A 15,839-nucleotide genomic window follows, 5' to 3' on the forward strand; every position below is an offset into this window, starting at 1 on the left:
GTATTTAACCCAAGGAATGTTCTTTGTTTCACAGAAGTTTTCCGGACGAAACTCTAGCATATCAGAAGTGAATACTGGAACAATAATTCTAACATAAGAATATGGGGAATGGTCAGTGGGGAGCTATAGAAAACTTTTGTGATTTTGTGATGTCATTAGAAATTTGGCTTGTCACCCAAAACCCTGACAAACCTTTACAGATGCACAATCGAGAGCATCCTGTCGGTCTGTATCACAGCCTGGTATGGCAACTGCACCGCCCTCAACCGCAAGGCTCTCCAGAGGGTGGTGCAGTCTGCACAACGCATCACCGGGGGCACCTTACCTGCCCTCCATGACACCTACAGCACCCGATGTCACAGGAAGGCCAAAAAGATAATCAAGGACATCAACCACCTGAGCCACTGCCTGTTCACACCGCTACCATCCAAAAGGCGAGGTCAGTACATGTGCATCAAAGCTGGGACCGAGAGACTGAAAAACAGCTTCTATCTCAAGGCCATCAAACTGCTAAACAGCAATCACTAACTCAGAGAGGCTGCTGCCTACATTGAGACCCAATCACTGGCCACTTTAATAACTGGATCATTAGTCATTTTATACAATTCACTCTAAATAATGCCACTTTAATAATGTTTACATATCTTACATTACTCATATCACATGTATATACTGTATTTTATACCATCTATTGCACCTTGCTTATGGCGCTCGGCAATCGCTCATCCATATACTTACATGTACATATTCTCATTCACCCCTTTAGATTTGTGTGTATTACGTAGTTGTTGGGGAATTGTTAGATTACTTGTTAGATATTACTGCACTGTCGGAACTAGAAGCACAAGCATTTCGCTACACTCGCATTAACATCTGCTAACCATGTGTATGTGACAAATAAAATGTAATTAAAAAAACTGTATGGACGTAGTATTGTAACTTGGAAAGTATATCCCCTATACCTGTCAAGTTTCCATCCAATACATTGTGCATATAATATGACATATTAAGAAAGTATTGTTGTTAAGATATGAATGTGATTTTAGGAGGTATAAGAGAATCTATCTCCTATAAACTGTGCATAAGTAGGTAGCCACGCCCCGATAAGGTCAGAGAGAGCGTCAGACGGACGGAACAGTCCCCTTCGGCCAGAGGACATAAAAGGTTTGCCAACAGAGATTAACATCAGACAAGGAAACGTGATGCGGTAGCTACATGTTTGAAAAGGTTGTAACTTTGAACCTCAACACGAGGTGAAGAAATAAACTCACCTTCCTTTAGACAAGTGAGACGGCGAGCTGCAGCTCATGTCCATCGTGGTCCAAATGCTGAATAATCAACACAAGGTGTAGACGAGAAGCTCACCTCCCAGACAATCACTGAGACAGTTGATTGAGTCAATATCTAGAAAAGCGAATCTAAGTGAGACTATCCTACTATGCTCATCACCAATGGGAACCGTCAACACGGCTGGCTAGCTATCTTCCAAAGTGAACAATAGTAGAAGACGGGAAAGTGGAGACCCCTTTCAGACAATCAGAGCCATACAGCTTGCCACTGAAAGGCCAACAACCTTCCTAAGGAGGGCTGGTTCCGACCGAACAAAGGCACTCACACGTAAATACATTCATGATGTCTTATTCCAAATGGGCAGTGGTTTGTGTTCAAACTATATGATTAATGTGAGAATAGTTCTGAAGTGTCTTTTTCTCTTTCTCTCTCTCCATGTCGTTGTGTAAAAAGACACCATATTGTAGAAGTCCGCTAGGGACCTTTGTCTCATGTATTAAGTATGTATGTTATCCTGTTATTATTTAGTTAGCTTGTAAATAAATTATTCAACCAATTTGTGTAGTACTGAATCATGAGTAAGGCTGGTGTTTTTGTAGATGCATGAGGTTACGACTGTTCATAATGATAAGAGATAATGATTAATAAGATGACTGTTTATCAATGTAATAGATATATCTTATAGAGTTTAATTCAGGAGATGGTAACTCTTTAAACAACCTCTTCCGTGGTGCCTCAAAATCCTAATGAGTTAATTGTTACATGATTAATTTAGTCGGGTAACAATTAAACATAGTTAGTGGATTAAATAAATAACAGTCATCAGCTTAATGAAAATAAAGTCATGACAGGTTGATTATAAATACTAGATGCTCAACTATCTGGGGGTATTTCAAGATATGCGGGGGCTTAAGAGGACTGTACTGCTGGAGAGGGCGGGTTAAATATACATTTGTAATATGGATATGGAATGTGTATTGCACTGTGAAATGTGGTTGAGAAGTGGTTTGATGGTACGCAATGCATTTTTAGCGGCCGGGGGACTCACTGGGGGTACTGTGGTGTTTCAATATAGTGAGGATGGCTTATTAAAGAACTACAAAAAGTCTCTCTCTGTTTCTCTCTTTATGAGTCGCTTCCTCTTTCTTTCAGAGTTTCTCTCTGTCTCCCTTTGTCTGTGCTCCCTCTGTCTAGGCTCCCGAGTGGCGCAGTGGTCTAAGGCATTGTATCTCAGTGCAAGAGGCATCACTATAGTACCTGATTCAAATCCAGGCTGTATCACATCTGGCTGTGATTGGGAGAGTGGCGCACAATTGGCCCAGCATTGTCCGGGTTTGGCCGGAGTATGCCATCATTGTAAATAAGAATTTGTTCTTAACTGACTTGCCTAGTTAAATAAAGGTTAATAAAAAATAAAAAAAAGTTTAAAGTCTGTCTCTGTCAACATCAGCAAAACCTTCACCTGGGATCAACTTCACCTTACAAGTGGTAGAGAAATAATCCTGCATGTTGGTACCACATTATCTAATTTGCATCCTAACTAGACTGTAGCTAACTGCTTTGGATCTTCTAGGGCTAACACAGCAGCCAATCAAAAAGGGGACCATCGTGCTCTCCCAGAACTTTGGTTGGTGTGTAAAACCTGTAAACTCATATAAGCAAAAAGATGTGATGGGTCTGCACTCAAAAAGATGTTGCATAAGGCTGATATCATTTTTCGATTTGGTTTATTATTTTATTTGCATCAGCAATAGCGTACACAGTCGTTTCAGCTTTGTAGCCTTCTTCAGTGTGTAGGTAGTAATCTTTTTCATTCAGAACAGCATTTACAGGGAACACAGGTGAGCAACTGATGAGCAACAGGTGCTTCTAATCAGGGTTGCCACTCATCTGCCAATCAGGTTCTCTGGTCTACCCACATACAATCACAAAGAAATACAGAATTATAGGGTACGGGAGCAGGCACATAGAGCAATTGGGGGTATGAGACGTGAACCGTCCGCTCATTTGGATACATTATATACATGTACGAGATAGCTTACCACAAAGGGCTTCAGGCTAGGTCGTTCATAAATATGTGAGCCTAACTCATAAATGATATGCAAAATATGATATGGACAGAGTTTAAATTGCTGTGTCCTATAAATGCTGTTTTGAATGAAAAATATTGCCTAGACTGAAGAAAGCTGCAAAGCCAAAACGTTTGATGCAGTGAAAAGAATAAAACAATTGAAAAACGGAAGTCAACTTTATGCGACATCTTTGAGTGGTAGCACAGCAGTCATCAAATGTCAGAGCCTGAAACTGACTGCACCTAAACTGTACTGTAGGTTATATCCACGGGTGGTGGCCATCCACTTAATAAACAGGCACTTATGACAGGAGGGAGAGACGGGCTGAGATGGGCATCCTGTGTGGTCTAATTGCAGCAGATAGAGTGTCACTCTTACAGACGGACAGTAGGGCTTGAGAGGGTCTCAAAATCCATCAAACTACAGCAGAGTTTCTCCTCTGTTCCTGTGACTCTGACTCATAAGGCATTATGGATAACGGCTTGGGGTAGTCTGGTGATCTAAGCCGCTGCTGCTTGGAATCCGTCCCACCGCTCTTTCAGCAATCGCACTCCTACCATTCACCTATAGCTCTCTCTCTATCCAATAAACATACAAAGATGTATATAGAGAGATATTTTTGAAACAATCAAATATAATTAGGTGCCGCCTTTGGAACTTTTGTCTGTGAACTTAAGGCCCCCCCCCCCCCATCATTTCACTCAGTTACTAAAAAGTTCTGCAGCTAAACTGCAAAAGACTATCACGCTCTCTCAGTTTGTGGATTCATCTTTGACAACAGAATTGGACGATATATAAAAACCAGACCTAAATCCTCCCTTGGTTTTTCTGGATGGTGATGACACATGGTAAATGACCAGTTGGGAGCAGAGTAATTACAGGGTCTCCTCCTGATAAGAAAGTTAGCATCGGTACACTAACCAGCCTTGTCTGGTGCAGCAGAGAAACAGCGTGGACAAACGTAGCACCCCGGCTAGGGAGAGGTGACAGGAGAACACAGCAAGCATGCGCAGAGGGGTTGAGGGTGTTTAGGGAGAGGGAGAGGGGAGGAGTAGGCGGACAGTGCTGAGTCTGTGTTTCTTACCAGGCCCTCAGCATGTAGGGTAGGTCGATGGGACTGATTCTGGGACAGCATGACTGGTTTAGACATGACAGGGGCCATCTGACGCCTCTGGTTGGGCGGGCTAGGAGCAATTTGCTATTAGGAACATCCGAGCAGCGGCAGAAAGGACAGCAAACAATGGGGTTACAGTGGGCTTCAGTGAGCAGAGCACCATGGACATTATTGAAAAGAACACATAGGGATTCTACTGCTAAATCCCAGAGCAAACCGCTCATTATAAAACCAGTGACATCAGAGCTTTAACCCTGTGATTTAACCCTATATACACTACCGTTCAAAAGTTTGGGGTCACTTAGAAATGTCCTTGTTTTTGAAAGAAAAGCAAATTCCAAACTTTTGAACTGTAGTATTTATTATATATGTTTAACCCCGTAAGAGCAAAGCCCTGGAACACCAGAACTATGAAGAACGTGGCATGGTTTTAAAGTCAACAGCTCCCCAGCTTGTCTAAACATTGGTTGACATCACAGAAGAACTTCCTCCACTACAGGAGCGATCTAGGCAGGCTTCTCTGACCACTCTCAGAGATCAAATGATGGGAGGGAGCAGACTTACCAGTGAATTGCTTAAATTGGATATGCCACTGATATGGGAAGTGTTTCTCATCACCTGAACCAGGAAAACACAGTAGTATCATGTACTTATCCGTGAATGACCATTACAGAACACTACTGGAATAGTAATGTCACACACACACACACACACACACACACACAAAGTGGTGGTTTCAAATGGAACACACATGTAGGAAAGGAGATATCATGCACTTGAAGAGGAGCTATTAAGTCATGACTCACAACCTCTCTCGCCTATAGACAATATTACCCACCACGTCACGCCATGCAATTCTACACCCACTGCTGTCAAATACGATAACACAATACAAATCAGAGCCACTGCAAACAGACTGAGTAAAAACCAACAACTGCACCCATGATTGCACTTAATCGGAGAGGAAATTGACATTGTTCTTCACAACATTCAGTCATTGCGACTCAGTGATGTGTTTCCTCTCCCTTTCATGAATGAAATAACCATGCATCTTCCCAGCACAGATCATGCAGAGTACCGTCCTTAAACATTCCCCTGCCCCCTTGATGTTCTGAGATCTGAAGGAACAAGATGTTAGCAGGAATGTAACAGCCTCTCTTCCCTTAACCAATTGGATGGTTTAGTGGGAGCCATCACAGTAGTTGCTCACACCTGTCCGCTCCTATCAGCTCTGCTTAAATGTTTTCGGGGGAAGAGCAAGGGAAACGGGCTAGGGGTTGTTTTCAGACCAAGCCATAGTCACACCAGGGAGGCTACCTTAGGGCTGGAGGGGTAGGACATTTCACTGGCGTTGGACGAGTAGTAACCGCCCCTCGGCATGTACCCGCCCCCTTCCCACTCGCTCCTTGTCTCTGGGGGACTGGTGGGGTGGTGGTGGTACCCTCCATGGGACCCTCCCCCCAGCTGCTCCTCAATGTGCTGGGAGGGTGGGGGCGGAGAGGGTGGGGCAGGAGGAGGGGGAGGCTGAGAGGAGGGACGGGGAGAGGACGGGGGCCTGTAGGACTGGAAGGTAGGGGGATAGTGTGAGGAGGAGGGAGGAAAGTGGGAGATTGGGGTAGGAGGGTAGTGAGAGGAGATGGAGGTAGGAGGGTACTTAGAAAAAGGAGGTGGGGGGGGAGGTGGGGGTGGAGGTGGAGGTGGGGGTGGCGGAGGAGGAGGAGGGGGCTGGCGTCCTCTGGAGGCCGCGGTAGAAGCAGAGGGAGGGGGTTTGCGGGTGGAGGGGGGAGAAGGGGGGGGGCGTTGGGGCGATGGTCGTGGTGAGGCAGGAGAGAAGTTGGGGATGGTGGGGTTGAGTCTGGGAGAGGGTGGAGGAAGAGGTAGGGGGGGCGGGGGCTGGGAGGAAGAAGGCTGGGTGGGGGCCAGTCTCTTCAGGGGCCCCCTCAGGCTCTGGTCCACCTCATCCAAGTTCAAATCATCCAGGTCAGTGGTGGCCAGCTGGAGACCCCCGGGGAAACGCCTCACCATGGGCCCAGAGGCAGGAGACCGAGGAGGGGACATCTGAAGGACAAGCCCAGCCTCTCAGACACTCACAACCACAGAGCTATCATGGTACACACAGTCACAGAGCATTGTGGCCTACGGCAAATCTATGAATTAGCAACGGAAGGGAAAAAACATGAAATGATTGAAGAAAAGTTACTACACATAAGAGTATCCGATGTGATAGGACCACCCGTGTTCCTAGCTGATACACAGATAAGAGAAGGGATTCCAGATGTACCTCTGGGGACTCGTTCTCCACACAGGAAATCTGTTCCAGGCGTGTCTGACAGAGACGTTCCACCCAGTGCTGCACCTTCTCTGACTCCTCCAGATCCTCCCGCTCTGTCTCTGACACCTGGGGCACGGCACAGCGCAACGCAATACTCAAGACTGGGTCCTGACTCCCGTATAGAACAACATACTGTATAACCTAAGGCTGGGTTAGGGATTAGTCATACACCAAAGTATAAATGAATAAAGAAGACACCCTATTGGCAAGGTGCTGATGGGAAGTCAACTCAGAAGACGAAAGTCACGCTTTTCTCATTTTATGTTATTTCCTCACTCATACAGAATCACCTTTCCACAGAACTCCTACCTCCTGCACCAGTCTACTGATCATTACTCCTACCTCCTGCGCCAGTCTACTGATCATTACTCCTACCTCCTGCGCCAGTCTACTGATCATTACTCCTACCTCCTGCGCCAGTCTACTGATCATTACTCCTACCTCCTGCGCCAGTCTACTGATCATTACTCCCACCTCCTGCGCCAGTCTACTGATCATTACTCCCACCTCCTGCGCCAGTCTACTGATCATTACTCCTACCTCCTGCGCCAGTCTACTGATCATTACTCCTACCTCCTGCGCCAGTCTACTGATCATTACTCCTACCTCCTGCGCCAGTCTACTGATCATTACTCCTACCTCCTGCGCCAGTCTACTGATTATTACTCCCATCTCCTGCGCCAGTCTACTGATCATTACTCCTACCTCCTGCGCCAGTCTACTGATCATTACTCCTACCTCCTGCGCCAGTCTACTGATCATTACTCCTACCTCCTGCGCCAGTCTACTGATCATTACTCCTACCTCCTGCGCCAGTCTACTGATCATTACTCCTACCTCCTGCGCCAGTCTACTGATCATTACTCCTACCTCCTGCGCCAGTCTACTGATCATTACTCCTACCTCCTGCGCCAGTCTACTGATCATTACTCCTACCTCCTGCGCCAGTCTACTGATCATTACTCCTACCTCCTGCGCCAGTCTACTGATCATTACTCCTACCTCCTGCGCCAGTCTACTGATCATTACTCCTACCTCCTGCGCCAGTCTACTGATCATTACTCATACCTCCTGCGCCAGTCTACTGATCATTACTCCTACCTCCTGCGCCAGTCTACTGATCATTACTCCTACCTCCTGCGCCAGTCTACTGATCATTACTCCTACCTCCTGCGCCAGTCTACTGATCATTACTCCTACCTCCTGCGCCAGTCTACTGATCATTACTCATACCTCCTGCGCCAGTCTACTGATCATTACTCCTACCTCCTGCGCCAGTCTACTGATCATTACTCCTACCTCCTGCGCCAGTCTACTGATCATTACTCATACCTCCTGCGCCAGTCTACTGATCATTACTCATACCTCCTGCGCCAGTCTACTGATCATTACTCCTACCTCCTGCGCCAGTCTACTGATCATTACTCCTACCTCCTGCGCCAGTCTACTGATCATTACTCCTACCTCCTGCGCCAGTCTACTGATCATTACTCCTACCTCCTGCGCCAGTCTACTGATCATTACTCCTACCTCCTGCGCCAGTCTACTGATCATTACTCCTACCTCCTGCGCCAGTCTACTGATCATTACTCATACCTCCTGCGCCAGTCTACTGATCATTACTCCTACCTCCTGCGCCAGTCTACTGATCATTACTCCTACCTCCTGCGCCAGTCTACTGATCATTACTCCTACCTCCTGCGCCAGTCTACTGATCATTACTCCTACCTCCTGCGCCAGTCTACTGATCATTACTCATACCTCCTGCGCCAGTCTACTGATCATTACTCCTACCTCCTGCGCCAGTCTACTGATCATTACTCCTACCTCCTGCGCCAGTCTACTGATCATTACTCCTACCTCCTGCGCCAGTCTACTGATCATTACTCCTACCTCCTGCGCCAGTCTACTGATCATTACTCCTACCTCCTGCGCCAGTCTACTGATCATTACTCATACCTCCTGCGCCAGTCTACTGATCATTACTCCTACCTCCTGCGCCAGTCTACTGATCATTACTCCTACCTCCTGCACCAGTCTACTGATCTTCAGCTGCTTCTCTCGTTCATACATCTCCTCTTTCTCTGCAGCCAACTTGAGCTCAAACTCCATCTCCTTCTTGTTTTTCCTCTGTTCCTGCAGGGTGTCCGTGTTGGACACCTTCTTCTTCTTCCTCTTCTTCTCTCCTTTCTGAGACATCATTCATATTTATCGTTATAGAAACCAGACCATACAAACCATACAAGGACCAAGACTAGAAACTACACAGTAACGTTCTACAATAATATATTATAGAACTGCCACAGCATTGTGGTGACAGAACCAGTAAACAAGTGATGTTATTTTGCAAAGTTAAATATGTCGGTTAGCTTTGACAGAACACATCGCACAGCACACCAAACTGCGACCGTACAGAATACCTTGCGGAGTGTGGGCAGCTTCCCTTCGTAGCGATAAAACCATCCAAAAGCTATAGAGAAAAAAAAACAACGCCAAACAGAGTCACTCAGACGCCGAGGCAGGAATTAGCCTGGTCCCAGATTTGTTTGTGCTTTTGCCTACTCCACTGTCATTGTCAAGCCAAACTGCCATGCATGTATTGCATGACAATTCCATGAAGAGAGAAGAAACAGACTGACACTCGGGCTAAGGAGGACTCAGAGCAGAACTTCAGCAACTATAGAGAGAAAGCATGCTACAGTTGGTCAACTAAATCCACTGCACGCAACAGAAATGAATGGAGAAAGACAGCTCAAGGGGTTGTATTGAGAAAGATGGCACCTTGTTACGATGAATGCTAGGCAGTTTCGGAAATACATGAAAAGCTAGCTAAAGCAGAAACAGCCTAGCATCCAGGCTAGCCCTACTAAGGTGTGGGAGCCTGTCAATGGGTTTTGATTGTCAAAGGAAATCGAGCATGTTGGGAGTGGTATTGTCGTGCGTCTCTGACGCTGCGTTCGGTGGGTACACTGTGAGACCCGTCACTCACTTCACTCCCCTCTTCCTCCTCCTCCTGCTGCTGCTCTTCATTGTTGTCGTCAGCCTGAAAAGAGCTTGCTCCGATGTCTGGCAGTGGAGGAAGTCAGAGAAGCACGGCACACAGTGGAGGAAGAGAGGAGACAGACAGCATGCAAAGAGATGAAGCACAACTGTAAGTCTAGTTTCTGCTGATCTACACGGCCTTCCTTGGATCTATTCATTCATCTATAGCCCTCAAACGTAACTCTGGACCTCGAAGACAGATCCACTGCATTTTTCATTGTTCCCCTCTAGTCAGGGGCGCTCCTGTAGTCAGGGAGCGCCAAGTCTAGGTCCAAGAGGCTTCTCAACAGCTTCTACCCCCAAGCCATAAGACTCCTGAACATCTAATCAAATGACTACCCAGACTATTTGCATTTTTTTACACCGCTATTTGCACCTCTTTTACACCGCTGCTACTTTCTGTTGTTATCATCTATGCATAGTCACTTTAATAACTCTACCTACAGTACATATTACCTCAACTAACCGGTGCCCCCGCACATTGACTCAGTACCGGTACCTCCCTGTATATAGTCTCACTATTGTTATTTTACTGCTGCTCTTTAATTACTTGTTACTTTTATTTCTTATTCTTCTTCGTATTTTTTTTTCAACTGCATTGTTGGTTAAGGGCTCGTAAGTAAGCAGTTCACCGTAAGGTCTACACCTGTTGTATTCGGCGCATGTGACTAATAAAATATGATTTTATTTAGACCTGTGACACCAGGTGTGTGCAATTAATGATCAGGTAGAAAAGAAACCCAGCAGGCACCGGACCTCGTGGGGTGGGAGTTGAGTACCCCTGCTCTATAGATTCAATAGACACTATCTGAGGTACCATCTGACCCACTGTCCTTACCAGAGTTCTTGGACTTGGGGGGTGGGGTGTTGATTTCGGGCGGGGCCGGCGAGGGACTCTTGGTTTTGGGTTGCTCTCTAGGCGCCCAGTCCTCCTCCCACTCCCTGTGGTGCTTCCTCTCCGCAGCCTCGATCCTACGCACACACAGGCACGCACACAAACGCATGCATCCACACAAGCGCGCACACATAGACACACACAGGTCAGGAGGTCACTGGGTCACCCAAACTAAACACTCTCTGATATAGTTGTTAACGCACAAGAGAACTGAAGCTCTCTGATCTCAACTACACGCTCTGTGAAGTTCTGATAGATCCTGGGTTCCCTTAATGCAACACCCCCAGCCCCTGACTGATCTGTCTGTTTCACTACGGAAATGATTAGCCATACGCGTAACATTATGTACATAACATACAAGATACATATGTTACAGAAAGAGCATTAAATATGCAAAGCGGGGTGAAGACCCACTTCTCCATCTCCTTCCGATAGCGTTCCTCTTCCTCAGCAGTCTTCTGAGAAATCTCCATCTTTCTCCTGTTCTCAAGACAAAGAAACATTTATATACATTTATATGTACGGTATGTATGACTAAAATCACATTTTATGGGAAATAACATATTCTGAAATTGTATAGGACTGAGATACTATATATAGAACAGCCTATTCTTCTGGAGATAGCATCAGTATAATAGATTCACTATGAAAGCTATGTTGATGACAAGTTTGTACACTGAGTGTACCAAACATTAAGAACACCTGCTCTTTCTATGACAAACTGACCAGGTGAATCCAGGTGAAATCTATGAATCCTTATTGATGTCACTTGCTAAATCCACTTCAGTCAGTGTAGATGAAGGGGAGGAGACAGATTAAAGAAGGATGTTTAAGCCTTGAGACAACTGAGACATGGATTGTGTGTGTGTGCCATTCAGATGGTAACAGGGCAAGACAAAATATTGAAGTGCCTTTGAACGGGGTATGCAACGCTGCTGGGTTTTTCACGCTCAACAGTTTCCCTTGGGTATCAAGAATGGTCCACCACCCAAACGACATCCAGCCAACTTGACACAACTGTGGGAAGCATTGGAGTCAACATTGGCCAGCATCACTGTGGAAAGCTTTCGACACCTTGTAGTGTCCATGCCCGGACGAATTGAGGCTGTTCTGAATATTAGGATATACACTGGCATACTCAGTGTATATCTCATGTGTCAATCAGAAGAAAAAAAAGATTTTTTTTTTTGCTTGTCTCTGATTGCTATCAATGCTAGTGAAAAGCCTGTTATTTTCTAGAGCACAGAGCCAAGAGATAAAGTCTCTGTGCTCTACGGCTGTCAGCACCTGACTATTTTGGCAAACTGAACGTGGGTTAACAAGTGAAAACCAACATACAGTATGTTTCAGTCCTCACTTAATGTCTGTGCTCTACCTCTCTCTCTGGGTGTGTCAAGAGTGGCATCTGTTCATAAAGCATATGCACAGACAGCAATAACTTTTAGCAAAAATACATAATGATCAGTTTATGAATTCCCAATTGTCAAAGCTTCAGCTCTCTGAATAAAATAATCATTTACAGTCATCAATTGCTGTTTTTTGTTGTTTTTTTCTGTCCAACCTTCCCATCATTATTTGGGCTGCCTATTCCTGTAAAAATATTCAGAACAACAGTTTTCCCTCCAAAGGGTCTTATCTATTCTGATAGCCCCAGCCACCATGGAAATATGTTTGACCACTTCTTTGAGTTGCCCTTGATGATTTTAAATGCCATACATCCAATTATGTGGTTTAAATTGGGTTTTAAAATCTCAAAACGAATCAAACAATCAATCAGTCCACTGATATCCACTCACTGCCTCTCTTTCTCCTGCTGCTCCTTGACCATCTTGTTAGTCTCCAGGGCAACCCTTTTCTGGTGCATCAACTCTCGTCTGTCCAGCTCCCTGCGAGCCTCCACCGCCAGACGCTCCTCGTCTGTCATAAACAACTCACTGCCCTGTGTGTGTGTGTGGGGGGGGGGACAGACGGACAATCAGGAAGGGGGGTGTCAGAGGGTTCAAATATCTCAATTTTTAAACATTTGGTGAGCCTTAGAATTAAAAACCTCATATCGATTACCAAACGTTGTATATATAATGTATGCCTCTGGGGTTGGACACCCAAACACTTGATACGGCTGACAGCCTGTTGTGAACTGGAGCAACTCAGGCAACAAGAAGTTGCCCCTCCCCCATCCCTCCCACTAACTGGGCAACTTTTGTCTGTAAATTAAGAAGACTATGTATTTTGATAGATGAGACGTTGAGGATTATAATAAATACAGCGTTGATGTCATACAAGCAAGCCAAACACCCGTGACTCCAAATGTGCACTTTTCCATATCATAAATATCATGTCATAAACAGTGTCAACGTTCATGATCACTATGTTTGATGTGCAGTTACAAGATGACATGACATCATACTCTGGGTTGTTCTGAACAGAATGAGACTATGTTTGTCTATTGAGAGAGAGAAAAAATGTGCACCTGAATGCACTCGTGACTGTGTTCTATGCAAACCAAGATTCAGTCTTATTTAAGGTGAGCTTTCCACGAGGCGTCAGGTAGCCTAGTGGTTAGAGTGTTGGGCCAGTAACTGAAAGGTTGCTAGATTGAATCCCCGAGCTGACGAGGTAAAAATCTGTCATTCTGCCTCTGAACAAGGCAGGTAACCCACTGTTCCTAGGCCATCATTGGAAATAAGCATTTGTTCCTAACTGACATGCCCAGTTAAATAACCTTTATTTAACTAGGCAAGTCAGTTAAGAACAAATTCTTATTTAAGAACTAATTCTTATGTTCCCACAATCTCCAAACTGTTCCCTTTCAATTGCTACCATGGTTATGCATTTTCATATTTCTTCTGTAAGAAACATTTCAATTTAGCCCTATCCATATAGGCCTATTCCCACGAGTGTAATTAACTCAGCCACCACACCTGCGTGGAAGCACCTTCTTTCAAGACTTTGTATTCCTCATTAACTCAAGCATTTCCTTTCTTTTGGCAGTTAACTAACTGTATGTCACCGGTGTTAACTCACTCAAGTATACGGACGAATCAATAAGAAGGCACACCGCACTTGTTTGCACACAAATCAACAGAACATACACAGGAACAATTCTCAATTGAACGGTATCTCCTCCGCTAGCAGTAAATGAGAGGAGATGGCGTGTGACAAGAACACAGCCCTGTAACCGAGGCCTGATGACAACCACCTGGTAAATGACTTTCCCGAAATGAGTCATGTTCTACCTCCAGAAGCAGACTTTGTCTGGGTAAATGTTCTAAAGACAGACATGCACATGATCCTACTCTGTAGGTGGATATAATGCAGATCACAGGAGGTTGGTGCCACCTTAATTGGGGCGGAGGGGCTCGTGGTAATGGCTGGAGCGGAATCAGTGGAATGGTAATCAAATACCCCAAACACACGGTTTCCACGTGTTTGATACCATTCCATTTGCTCCGTTCCAGACATCGTTATGAGCCGTCCTCCCCGCAGCAGCCTCCACTGATGCAGATGTTGTTGTCTTCTGTTTTACCTGTGTAAACTGTGGTCTGGGTATAAAGCTTACTTGGCTCTAGGGTAAACTTGGATAGAAGATTGATAAAAATCTAAGTTATTCACATTTTCCAAAATTGTCAAAACGGCTAGGGGTATGCCAGACTCCAGTAGGAACTAACATGCTGAACACACCGCTCGCGTTGCAAAATAAATGTACTCATACATGTTATTCAATCATTTAATCCAAACTGCTCGCGTGTGCCAACGAGCATCTGCGTAGCCAGGCGCTAAAATAGAACTTGGTTCTATTTTTTATGCTTAAAGTGCTGCAAGTCCCGCCTCTCCCATCTCATTGGTTTTTAAGAGCATATACCCACGTGGGTGATTAAAATATGAACTGAGGTCCACACTCCAGTCCAGTTGGTGGAGGTGATGCACCTTAAAGTTAGTTGCAAACCGCCATATAAAGTCCACAGAAGAACAAGACCGAAGGAGGAGAGATCACTGGAAACGAACTAGGTTTCCCCTTTTATCTATGGAATAATTGTCGGACTAGAGAACACATGATTTTGTGACTCAAAATGGGTCAAAATTCTACAAAGATCCAGAAAAAAAGGACCTTGTGCATTTCAGGTAAAATAACAACCCAATGTTTATATCCCAGGACAAATTAGCTAGCAATAGCAAGCTAGCTAAATGGTCATGAATGTTTCATGTGTTTCGACCTGTCCCCAAATTAATATAGTTGGTTCAGAGTTCATTTTGATATTTCAACCTGCGTGTCCTGATCGCGTCTGGGATGAATGGACAAAATCAACATGCTCGCGATGGCGCACGCACACGTGCCCGGTCTAGTCAGCATGTAAAAGTAATAAATCAAGTAAGATGCCGCTGCAGAAAAATTGGGGAAATGTTAAGGAAGCACTATCCATAGGGCCGGCCCTAGGCATAAGTGACATAAGCAACTACTTAGGGTCCCGCGGCCGCTAGGGGGCCCCTGAACCCCAAAAAACTGAGTTGGAGTCTCAACTTAGTATTGAGAGTTAGAGTAGTAGAATACACAAGGTGCCATTTCGAAATTTAGTTGTGCATCAGCAGGTTTTCTTTTGTTATGTCAGTCACTGACAGTCACTCAACTAGCCCATGTTAGTAAAACATTTTTAGATTGGTAAATTAGTCTAGCCAGCTATAAAAACTTGTAGTAATCATGGTCGGATTACCGATTGGGCACACAGGACACGTGCAAAATGTTCTCTCTGCCCTATGGCAAAATGAGTCGAGTTGCATGCAATTAGTTCTAAAATTGCTAAATCTTCTCTCCACCCCATGGCAAAACGTGTAGAATTGCAGCAAACGTGCTTCAAAACTGCAACATTTTCTCTAAGTCCCATGGCAAAATGTGTAGAATTGCAGGAAGTGTACTTACATTTTTTTTCTCTCCGCTGTCAAGCGGGGGGCAACTAAAATGTTTTGGGGGTGGGGGAGCCCCTGGGTGGTGTACTTACAGCGCCAGTGAGAACTGTGATGGTTAGACTCCTGCTACTCTTCAGAACTCTTACAGCCTGCAGACACAATAAAGACAAAACTTAACTGAGCAATGAAAAC

General features: G+C 45.1%; 1 protein-coding gene across 5 annotated transcripts in view; it reads right to left on the reverse strand.

The window, feature by feature from the left end:
• Window positions 1-15,839, reverse strand: part of LOC115197053 (harmonin) — a 47,548-nt gene that overhangs the window by 16,288 nt on the left and 15,421 nt on the right. For 2 of the 5 annotated variants that reach the window (XM_029758199.1, XM_029758200.1), the window contains exons 10-14: window positions 15,740-15,796; window positions 12,542-12,684; window positions 11,160-11,225; window positions 10,689-10,822; window positions 9,798-9,874 (exon numbers count right to left, since the gene is read on the reverse strand). In XM_029758199.1, the coding sequence (XP_029614059.1) occupies window positions 9,798-9,874; window positions 10,689-10,822; window positions 11,160-11,225; window positions 12,542-12,684; window positions 15,740-15,796 (477 nt within the window). Of the gene's footprint in view, window positions 1-6,805; window positions 6,875-8,833; window positions 8,999-9,228; window positions 9,279-9,797; window positions 9,875-10,688; window positions 10,823-11,159; window positions 11,231-12,541; window positions 12,685-15,739; window positions 15,797-15,839 lie in introns of those variants that run through there. The other 3 variants (XR_003878956.1, XM_029758203.1, XM_029758201.1) reach the window with 3 other exon arrangements.

Source organism: Salmo trutta, chromosome 7 (assembly GCF_901001165.1).
Source record: "Salmo trutta chromosome 7, fSalTru1.1, whole genome shotgun sequence".
In the NCBI taxonomy this organism is placed as follows: domain Eukaryota; kingdom Metazoa; phylum Chordata; class Actinopteri; order Salmoniformes; family Salmonidae; genus Salmo; species Salmo trutta.